The following is an 11,134-nucleotide window of genomic DNA, read 5'->3' as shown; positions in this document are numbered from 1 at the left end:
CCATTAAAATACAAAATTTTTCACCAGACCTGGCATGTGTGCAAAATTTCATGAGTTTTTGAGCATGTTTAGGCCCTCAAAAAGGCCCTTGTTTCGCCTGAATAATAATAATAATAATAATAATAATAATAATTAAAGCTGCAAGCAGCGTTATGAGGGCCCTCGCACCCCCGGCACGTCGAGCCACTGCCAACACCTCAAACCGGCATGTCCGATGTGATGTCACATTGATGGATTTCATGCTTTTAATCACCAGCTAACATTTCATCTTATTCAACCAGGATTATAGTCATGCCACTAGGTGGCGCTCTAACCATTATTGACAAATAGCATAACAAACATTTCCAAGCTCGAGTCTCATCACACCTGCGACCTTTGGGAGAGATTGGACATTGTGTTTTTTAGTGACAGCAGATTACTGCTTTTTGCGAGTGATTGAAACTCTACGTGCCGCCATGACCACCCCGTTTCCCTGAACGGAAAAAGCTTCGCAATTTAACATCACAAAGGTCTTTAGATTCTACACACTGAAGAATGCTTCAATATGATGAAATCCCTTGGAGGAGTTCGTCAAAGTATGAAGCCTGAAAAGAGGGGAAAATGTCATCAAAATTACACATTAATTTTAAAATGGCTGACTTCCTGTTGGATTTGGGATATTGCTCCAAGAGACTTTTTTGTACATCTTGATATCTTACACAAGCTTACCAAGTGTCAGACCCATAGATGAAACACAGAGCAGGGGCTGATGTTTTGAAATATTGTAGGGGGCGCTGTGGAGCCATTTTGCGCTATTCAAGGAAAATGGTTACATAACAACAATGCTTTCATCCATTTGGAGGTGTGTGCCAAATTTCAAGCCTCTATAAACTTTCCAAGCCCCTCAAAAGCCACTTCATCTTTCATGATGAACTGCGTTGCCACCAGGGTGCGCCGTTCAGTTTAAAGTCACAATTTTTGCACTGAAGCATCACGAGGGACTGATGGTGATATTCACCGCTTTTGAGGTGGCCACGATCAACCTGTGAAAATCAGTACAACAAAGTTAAAGCCATGACATTTCCTGTTCCCACTAGGTGGCGCTGTCCGTATTTCCGACAATGGGCATATCAATTTGTTCAGGGCGGGTCTGACATCATGCCTGTAAAGTCTGGTACTGATCAGACTGGATTTCATTGAGTTATACTAATTTGTTTCTTCATGGCGTGACATCAAAGTTCGCCATGCTGCTGGGGTCACACCCTTTCGTGAAAAGTCACAGTTTTCACTGTAACCCAAGACCAACTCCTTAAGGCTTTCCTGGAGAAATTTGAGGCTGCAGATGTCACCCATCACAATACTGTACCCCAAAGTGTAAAACATGACATTTCCTGTTCCCACTAGGTGGCGCTGTCCCTGGTGTCAAATATGGCAGTTGAAATATGTTCAGGGGTGGAGCCTTATCATATGTGTTCACTTTGGTCAAGGTCAGAAAATGTATGACAAAATGAGAGGCAATAAGATTTTCATGGCGAGTCATCGAAATTCGCCATGGCGCCACGGCCTCACCGTATTGTGAAAACTCAAAAGCTCCGCAATTTAACATGGCACAAGGGTGTAGTTGACACTGACCAAATATGAAGGTTATGAAATCAAACCCCAAGGAGGAGTTCGCAAAAGTTCGAGGCATGGAAATGGCAAAATTAGAGCCAAAATGTCACCTTCTCTTCCAAATGGCGGACTTCCTGTTGGGTTTGCGTCAATGGGCCCACTGACTTTTTTGTTCGTCTTGGCATGATACACATGTGTGCCAAATTTCATACATGTAGCTCAAACGATGTGGTCGTAGGGCTGCATTTAACAAGGCATAGGTGGCGCTGTAGAGCCATTTCCCAGTGCTCATATGTAAAACCATTAAAATACAAAATTTTTCACCAGACCTGGCATGTGTGCAAAATTTCATGAGTTTTTGAGCATGTTTAGGCCCTCAAAAAGGCCCTTGTTTCGCCTGAATAATAATAATAATAATAATAATAATAATAATAAGAAACGGAGCAGATACAATAGGGCCTTCGCACTCTCGGTGCTCGGGCCCTAATAATAATAATAAGAAACGGAGCAGATACAATAGGGCCTTCGCACTCTCGGTGCTCGGGCCCTAATAAGAAACGGAGCAGATACAATAGGGCCTTCGCACTGTCAGTGCTCGGGCCCTAATAAAATGAAATAGGTTATATGATGAAAATCGCTTTACTCTTCTATCATTTCATGAATTTTGTGTGTGTAGCTCATGAACACCACCATCATGCATTATATTTTCTTATGGGAAGACTCATTTCTGGAGAAGGGCTTATCTGCTAATAGGATGAGATAGCCAATGTGCAAGATACAAGACAGGAAACATGGTGAGCTAAGACTAATATTTATTGCAATTATTCCATTTTCTCTTGGTTTTGTAATCATCAAAAGCGCTTCCTGCTTGACTTGCACTTAATCAGATCCATTTCCCTGCAGGCATCAGTACAGTTTCACTCTAATCTAATCTATACATGAAATTTAATGTCTAAATTAAGAGGAATAAACAGGCAGGCAACATAAGATACGGTGAAAAAGCACAACCCGTATAATTACAATAAATGAGGAACATTTGAGGTCATCCCAGGTCAGTGATTTGATTTGATATAATTTCATTTTCATCACAAGCTGTTGAGCAGTGAAGACAAAGAGCTGGATGCTTGCTGGTGGAGATGCGAGAGAGACTATATCTTATCAAAAATCAGCTTGTTGGCTTTCTAATTAAATGCTATCATGTTAGCCTTTCAAGCTTTATGAGATTAATGGGTTCACACCTTGTTTCCTCTGCCACAAATGGGCAAAAACATCCTGTGTCTAAAAGCAACTATTATGAATTCATTCATTTAGAAATTCCTATTTTTCAGAAAGTTAAAAACAAAAATGGATTGATGAGTTGTGTTGAGCATTATCATTTGAAACTGAAGGGGCTTGTAGTACTTTTGTGTAAGATCAGTTGTACCACTAGATGGTGCAGTAAGTTAATGTAGCCATTATTTATAGGACAAAGAATTAAAGTGGCAGCAAAAAAGAAATATTACAAGTTAACCCTTTAGCTCCTAAGGTATCATATTTAGTACAAGAGGTTTTGTGAGTTTTTTAAACTTCTTCATCATCAGTGTGATGACACCACTCCTCTGAAAAACTTAAACAATAAATTGCACAATATGTTTTTAAGCAATAAATTATGACAAAAAAATGTTGTATGTAGCAAATATGATACAAATTAAAACTTATATGTCAGGAGCTCCAATAAAAACTCCATTCCCCCCCAAAAACGAGAATTTTCTGGTAATTGTTTCAAGGTTCATACTTTAAAAGGTTAAACAGCAGCACGTATCTCTATACAGCCACAGGTAAAACACTGCCCCCTGATGATAGTCATTCATTTCTGCAGAGGGTAATTCCAAAAAGCACCTTTAAGGCCTCTATCGTTGCATCTTAAGGTGCTTTACTGGTCATTATTAACAATCTGTTCAGCATTATTATTACAAACCCATCTGGAATCCTCAGGATATAGTCCTTAATACATTTACTTAATTGGCATATCCCCCCCCCAAAAAAAATAAGTGAGCTTTACTGCTCATCTCTTTCTCGCACACACTAGCCTTTCTTCTACTGCATCTGCTCAGCCAACACTGAGTCTTTCACTCCAGCAGCCAGCACAGCGAAGAGGAAGGGGGGGAAGAGGGAGCGCAGATGGAGAGCCACCCTGGGGATGGGGTGGACCAGCAGAACCTCCTTCCTCTTCCTGTTCACGGTTTGCATTATTTCATTGGCCAGGACCGACGGGCGCACACCGTGGGTGAGCTGTCTGGCAATAACTGCGAGAGGACAGATTTGTTTAGTTTTGCCTATGCACCACAATAACAGGAACATTTCATGCATTCATTCCATGAACCATTCAGTCACCTTAATGCTTCATTGCTACTGTTTTACTCACATTCAGCTACGGGGTTTGGTTTGGGAACAGGTTCCTCTACAGGCGGCGGTTCAGAAGCATTGATGAAGGTATGACTGATGGTGCTGACAATTATTCCATACTCTTCCACTTCAGCTCGCAGACAGTCAAAGAAGGCCTGCGCCGCATGCTTAGACGCGGCATCTGACAGGTATGAACACAAACACGCATAATGATACACTCACAAAAGAAGTGTGGCAAGCACGGAAGAAATCCACACATACCATACAGCATACTTTGTTCAATTGTTGCCTGTTTTGTCCTTTGACGCCATAGGTTGTACCTAGGCATACCTAACCATTAACTAGCAATTCCATATATGTTTAAATAATTAGGTAAAGATGATTTAAAATGGAATCACATATAAAAAGTAAAAATGTATTACTTGCAAAGATCTTGCTCACTGCTCTTGTTTTTATTCAGTGCTAAGTGTACTTCTAAAGAGTTGTAGTGACCTTTGCCGGGAACTCACATGAACTTCTGAATGGAACAGCCAGTCTGCCCTGGATGCTGTTGACCAGCACAATGTGGCCTGATCGTCTTGAAATCATCATTGGAAGAATACCTGCCGCATTTTTAAAAATATCATTCATAAGATCTTAATAATAACAAACTCAAAGAAATGCTACTGGATTTCTAAGAATGCCAACCCCACCTTTGGCTAGAGTGCTTGGGCCGAAGTAGTTAACATCCATGATATTTCTGTCCTGTTCCAAGGAGATACTCTGAACCGGCGCCTTCAGCTTCATACTGCTATTGCAGATCAGCACGTCCACACAACCATAACATTCAACCACCTCAGCAATCACGTCCTCCATACTGTCCATATCACTGAAGTCCAGAATTACCAACTTTGGGGCAAATGTCTGTCGATAAACAAGGGTTAGTTTAATTTGAACACGTGTGTAACTGATGGACAGCTATGTTTAGATAGACTGAAGCTGTTTTCCTCCTGCTTGGAGGTTTACAGGCTACTAAGCTAAGCTAATCACGAGCTTCATATTAGCGTTAAGATTGTCTTTTAGCTCCATTTTCACTTAACAAAATTTAGTATTCTATTCTTGGCTTCATATCAAATTAAAAAGCATTAGAAAGAGGTTATGAGGGTTAACTGAGCTTTTTGAGTAATTCTGTCACCATTCTGTCTTCAAAGATCAAGAACACAGTCCTTAATAAAAGAAAGGATATTCCAAGGATAGCAACCATAACTCTAAGCAGAAAGGTTTCAGCTTTGTGTCATACATATACTAGATTTCATCCCATAAACATCCATGTGCTTGGGCTTGTACATAGAAGGCATGTGGTGCACTACTTGCTGTCTGACATGATATCCTGCTATTGTGTTCTCCAGAGGAAGTGGTGACCTGTGAGGTGGTGAGTGAGCAGGATTACGGTAAAGACAAGGACAAAACCTGATATTCTGCTAATTAAGAAAACTGTAAAACTTGAAAAGCCAAGTTGGTGTCACATGTCAATTCCTGTCAGTTATTTTGGTAATTTGTTTTGGTATAGTAGGAGAAGGCTTTGCTGTGTGCTAAGGGTTATCACCTTATTGCAAAAGCTTCCTGCACATAATAACAGACATTAATTTTACTGAAACAGCCATATTAAAAGTTAACTGATAAATTCCTCACCTCTCTGGGGTCAGCATCAGTTGTCAAAGAGTCATACAGAGACTCCAGCTTATCCCAGCCAGTCCCACAAAGGATCAGTCTGGCCCCACCCTTGTGGAAGAGACGGGCACACTCTGGAAAAGAAGATTATGTTCATTAAATGTTGAGTTCAGATCAAAGTAAAATTAAAAAATAAAAACACAAGTTGGATCCCTTACCGGTCCCCACCCCAGACACAGCATCAGTGATCACCACCACTTTGTTTCGTACTAAGGACTTGGACATGAAGTGCAAAATCTCATTGTAGATGTAGTACACGCCTGCTGCCACAACGATCAGCAGGGGCAGCACTATCACCGAGGGGAGGCCCATGTTCTGTAGCAGAGAAAAAAGACCAGTCAGTGTGGGGAGAGTACTCATAAAAACTATAATATAATATCGTATAATATATGGTTTCAAAATATACCAGATGTCCTTTCTGATGAAACCTTCCCAGAAGTATGTACCCCCTCCTGATCTCCAACTGGAAATTTTTCACATGTTACGTAAATGTGATAACCATTATCCATAAACACTGAAAAAATAGTTAAAGCCTAACAGCATATCTGGAGTAACTAAGTGAAAAACCACATATATTTTCTTTTCTCTTTATTTTATTTCATTTTATTTATTTATTTTGCTGTTGTTATTTTACATACAAACTAATATGTTAAATAGAAATGTTGTACATTCGTATTTGTAGGTTAAATTTCTACCTTTAGACGGGCTAAGCTTGCTGTTTCACCCTGCTTCCAGTCTTAGTACTAAGCTGAGATAATCAGCTGTTGATCCAACTTATAATTTTGCACACATGTGAGGGTGGTGTTAGCAGTCTCTTCTAAACTGTAGCTGAAAAGCAGATCAGTATATACCCTATAATGACAAATGTCATTTGTACCTTCCCTATATTGAAAGACACTTTGAGACCAATATAGTAGGCACATTTGCTTTGAATGTGTTCTTCTGTTATAACTGTGTTAACTGTCCTGGGGTAACGGATTGCATTTGGAGGCCTTGCTACACACTTGCCATGTAAAGTGAGTTTATGGAGAACAGCTAAATATATTCTGGCCGTGATGCCGCCACAGAATTTTCTTGCACTATGTCACCTCCAGGATAGTGTCATAGGATACCCTAAGGGGGGCAGCCAGGGAGCCTCACATTTATAATGTAATATAATTTATAAATAAATTAAATAACCTTACTTTTCCTGCTTTACTTGAGGAAAACACATTAAGGAAACCCCTAAGCCATATTAAAACCGATGATCCAGAGATCCAATTCCCAACTTAGCCCCATGTTTGGACTGACACACAACTGGAGGTTAAGTCAGCTTGTGAAGTGCATATCTATAGCAACCACACAACAGGCATGCACAAACCTATAATCTGTGTTATTATTGGTTCACTTACAGCGCTGACCAGGAGCTAATCCTTCAGCAAGACTGGCCGTTGATGTTTTCAGGGTTTAGTTAGGTAACCGAGGCCTTTCTCCTCCCTCAGTGTCCCTTGTCCATTCACACAGCTCTGTTCTCTGTGTGTCTGACTTGCTGCTGTCCACTGGAACCTACTGCTTATAATAGCCTCTGCTTGAGTCAGCCATTAATACACACATATGTGGCGCGCAGCATCTAAGGCATGTTTCCTTGTTGCCAGCCTGAGGGGATGGACGATAAGTGAGTGTGACTTGCACTTGGTCTTCAGAGAGTTTGCATTGTACTGCTGTTTCGAGGAAACACATTTTCCCAAATTATATATTATTCTGTTGTCAATTTTTTCAAATAGGGGAAAACAAAAACATCTATCAATACATATTTTGAACTGTGTGTTGTTGTTGTGTTGAGCTGGCAAAATTTGTACACAATTTACACAAATCAAGAAAAGAAAACGGGGTTTTCTCATTTGTTTTAAAGTGGTATTAATAGTGGTATTAATTCTATTTTGACTATGCCTGCGCCCCCAAGCATAACTAAAACGTTTCATTTACTGTCTTCTTTCGGTGGGTGGCGGCAGTGAGCAGTTATCGCGAGAGCACGTAGAATTCCAGGCGCTTGTGTGTATTTGCGCTCTCTCTTCTGTCTTCTCCCCCCTTGCTCCGTTGGGAAAGAAGAAAATAAACCCAGTGCTGCTAACCAGGCTAGTTATGGAACCAAGCCCTAAGTACTCGTTTTGGCATCTGTGACTGCCCAAGAGGTGCTCGCCCTGCATACTGTGTTCCCACCTGGGAGGAAAGCACATGAAGCTTTTTGATTTTTTTGATCGAGTCTTTTTCTTTAAAAAGTTGAATACGCCAGCAAGGGAAGGATTTCATTAGCTAGCCTATCTGTGTGCGAGCTAACTGGGCTAGCTTAGCAAGGAGCACTGGATGAACTTCGCATGGACTGAGTGCTGCGAACGGGATAGTAGCCTCCTGTCTGACTGTGAGCCGCCTTTTGGATTGAGTCTTTCATATGGGAGTGCGTTGTTACTTAAATGACACTGTTTTCCCGGAGCTCGAAGGCCATAACTGTGTACAAATGTTGCTTTTGCGGCTCACACCATCACGTTATTGATCTGGATACCCATTGGAAAGCTAACAGGATATTAGCCACCTTCTTGCCGCTACGCTTTGTGGTTGCAGGCCATGGACTGAAAGGCATTCATCACTGAAGGATGAGAAGGCTGGCTTGATGGCAGCTAATTATTTATTGGGAGGCAGCAATTGGATACAGCTAAAGCGATAAAAGAAGCTTTGAACGTCGTCCCAGAACTGTTAAACTCTTGGTTTGGTCTTTCTTTTTTTTTAGCTTGACAATGCATCGGTGTGCTGGGGCTTTTTTCAAGTTAGGATAAGAAGAGACGCACAAGAAAACAGCGAGATTCCACCTTCTGCGTTTCCCCACGGAAATTATTCATTTTTTAAAATATTATAATTATTAAGAGGTGAAATATAATGTCTACCGCTAAAGAAAACCCCTGTAGGAAATTCCAAGCAAACTTCTTCAACAAAAGTAAATGTCAGAACTGCTTCAAACCCCGGGAGCTGCACCTACTGACAGACCAGGATTTGACCCAGGTAAGAAAAAAGATCAGAAGGCTTAATGATTTAAAAGCTTTTTCTGTCAAAGTGTTAAAATAACTAAAAAAATTTTTTTAAAAGAGATTTTACTGGTCGCTAATCAAGCTTTGAAGAATTGAGGTTGGCGGTGACAGGCTTGTTGCTATAAAGCTGTTATGTGTTATATTTAAACGACAAAAGGTTGGCACAGCCCTCTTGATGAGTCGAGCTGATTAACGATCACGTCAATAAAGAAACTGTTTTCTTGGCTTGTGATGCAACCAGTCTCCGAAAGACTTGCGAGACAGCATTGCAGTGTCTGCGTAGAGAAAGTCAAGGTTGTTTATTTTGGCTGAATCATAAGAACTCTTAGGATTTCTTTACTTCCTTAATATACAGACAGGTGAAAATCTAAAGGGGAAAAAAAGATTTTTTTTAACGGTCACCTATCCGAGGGGCGCCAGGAGTCACTGAATAGATTTTTATTGTCACTGTTACAAGAATAGTATGAGTATGAAAATGCTTCATTTGTGCTATCTCGAGTACATCTCTGAAATGAAAAAATTAGGGGGAAAAAGTGTTAGACAGCCATGACCTTTATTAAAAGACTATTTGAAGGAATGTGTATTGGAAAAATTGTGTTTGACCAGAGACTTGGAGAATCGGTGCCTACACTGGGACTAACACCTCTTTTCCACGGTGGTTGTGAGCAGTAGTGTTGCTCAGTTATTTCAAAAACCATAATCACAATTATTTTGGTCAGTGATTGTACTTTTAACATTTACCGCCTTTGTGGTAAACATTAGTAAAGCATTTATTCAACTGCGATGACCTTAAACTTCAAGTACAGCCCAATTCAAATGAAAAGGAAGTAAGTTAAGAAAATAATTGGTGTATTTGCCAATTTAGCCAGTCTCACCAAGCCTTGGCTGCATGCCTCTTGAAAATCATAAAAGCCCCAAAAATGTAGTTCTGTCCTGATTACGCAGATTTATCATCTTTGGAAGTCGAAATCTCAGGTTAACCAAGCATTTGACCGATGGCTCAGCCTTAGTGAAGTGCAAGTTCTGCATTTGTCACGTTCCAGGACCAGGATGTGTTTGAGGACTGATTGTTAGGTTTAGTTAAAACAAGCTCTTAATTTTCACAAGAAGAGAATCATAGTGGACAGAAGTGAACAGAAGCATTTTACATTGATTTTTTTCTCTCTCTTCTCTTTGGGTCCACTGTGGTGAACCCACTACCTAGATTAACGTCCTGTGGAAACAACGATACAGTTCACACCACAGTGGAATAAAACTACAGAAATGCCAAAAAATCAACAACAACAAAAAACAACTCCTATATTCACTTGTTGCTTGTACGATACTTAAACATTACAGCTTCACAGCCCCACATGGGTATCATTGAATGGGATTGTGAAGTGAGGCTGCATTCAGTTGAGATCATGTCATGAGCGAGTTTTTTCAGTCCCTCGCGCTCAGATCAGTTTAGTCTCTGTTGTATCCTGTAATTGATCCCAGATGATGAGGCCCAGATGGGCCCGTGAACGTGGCTTAAGAGCTGTAACAGCAACGTCAGCATCTTCTGTGCGAGTGTGTGGGGGGCATGCACTTGTTTTCTTTTTTTTAAAAAGAGTTTTTTGGATGTTAACTCTTACACCCCCAAGTCTGGATGGTTTGAGTAATGGTTACATCACTTCCTTTAATCTCCCTGTGACCTGGCCCGCACTCTCTCCCACAGGAACCAGAGAGTCTTACTTCTCTGGCATTCTAGAAATCAGTCTTTGCTCATCTCTGTTGTCCCAGTCGCTTATGGGCGACTGGGACAATGTCTCAGCTATTCAAACAGTTTACAGAAAGCTCAGTTGCATTAGTAAGGTTTGTGAGGATGCTTTCTGGACATTCTTACAACCAGTTAGCCCTCCGCACCAGACACCAGGTCATTACTGGCCTAAAGCTGTGTTATGTAACACCATTTAATCAGTGTTAAACTTCTGAGTCTTGTTCAGCAGGTCCAAGATGAGGGTTAGGAGTTATAAAATTGTTCCCAGTGTTGAGACACTGATCCAGGCAGAGACTGAGGGGATGAACTCAACAACCCAGAGAAAAGGAGGCTCCACTAAAGCTGCGTGATGCTGTTAAAACACCGTGACCAGCTGATTTGGCTAAGTGAATTTCAGTCCTAAATTAAATAAAGTTATTCAGAGCTCAAAAGCAGCTGAAGATTGCAGATTCAGCTTTGAAACACGCAGCCCGCATTGAAAAGTTATGCAAAGAGATGAGAGCCGAATGTCTGAAGGATAGTGTCCAGTATAAACAATCACTCGGTTCAGCGCTGTTGGAATAAAAGGTGGGTTGGGGGAGGAGTTTGCCTCAAATTCTTTTGTTACAGTCGGCATGCACCAAAGGAGTTTGTGTGCCCCGACAAGGTC

General features: G+C 40.9%; 2 protein-coding genes across 5 annotated transcripts in view; one reads left to right on the top strand and one right to left on the bottom strand.

Annotated features, from left to right (window-relative positions):
• Nucleotides 1–2,385: 2,385 nt before the first annotated feature.
• dhrs7cb (dehydrogenase/reductase (SDR family) member 7Cb) lies at nt 2,386–7,311 on the bottom strand. Of its 2 annotated transcripts, XM_080305659.1 has the most exons (8): nt 7,077–7,217; nt 6,092–6,148; nt 5,844–6,000; nt 5,647–5,759; nt 4,668–4,878; nt 4,485–4,577; nt 3,995–4,156; nt 2,386–3,875 (listed from the first exon to the last, which is right to left on the bottom strand). In XM_080305659.1, exons 3-8 carry the CDS (start codon nt 5,995–5,997, stop codon nt 3,667–3,669), a joined length of 942 nt encoding a protein of 313 aa, XP_080161785.1. In that variant the 5' UTR covers nt 5,998–6,000; nt 6,092–6,148; nt 7,077–7,217; the 3' UTR covers nt 2,386–3,666. The 2 variants fall into 2 exon arrangements, with proteins under 2 accessions (XP_080161785.1, XP_080161786.1); XM_080305660.1 differs by lacking the exon at nt 6,092–6,148 and having other exon boundaries at nt 7,077–7,311.
• Nucleotides 7,312–7,698: 387 nt separating this feature from the next.
• Nucleotides 7,699–11,134, top strand: part of mpripb (myosin phosphatase Rho interacting protein b) — a 46,502-nt gene continuing 43,066 nt past the window's right edge. For all 3 annotated transcript variants that reach the window (XM_026177397.2, XM_026177396.2, XM_080305658.1), the window contains exon 1: nt 7,699–8,718. In XM_026177397.2, coding sequence (XP_026033182.2) covers nt 8,596–8,718 — 123 coding nt within the window. In that variant the 5' untranslated portion in view covers nt 7,699–8,595. The remainder of the gene's footprint in view (nt 8,719–11,134) is intronic.

Source organism: Astatotilapia calliptera, chromosome 8 (genome assembly GCF_964374335.1).
Source record: "Astatotilapia calliptera chromosome 8, fAstCal68.1, whole genome shotgun sequence".
In the NCBI taxonomy this organism is placed as follows: Eukaryota; Metazoa; Chordata; class Actinopteri; order Cichliformes; family Cichlidae; genus Astatotilapia; species Astatotilapia calliptera.
This window is presented reverse-complemented; position numbering and strand designations above follow the sequence as displayed.

Excerpts from the sequence above, each read along its gene's own strand:
- dhrs7cb (XM_080305660.1), bottom strand. The coding sequence starts at position 5,997 with ATGGGCCTCCCCTCGGTGATAGTGCTGCCCCTGCTGATCGTTGTGGCA. Across the intron at positions 4,879-5,646 it reads CTGATGCTGACCCCAGAGAG|ACATTTGCCCCAAAGTTGGT; the intron begins GTGAGGAATTTA and ends GTTTATCGACAG. Across the intron at positions 4,578-4,667 it reads CCCAAGCACTCTAGCCAAAG|GTATTCTTCCAATGATGATT; the intron begins GTGGGGTTGGCA and ends AAAATGCGGCAG.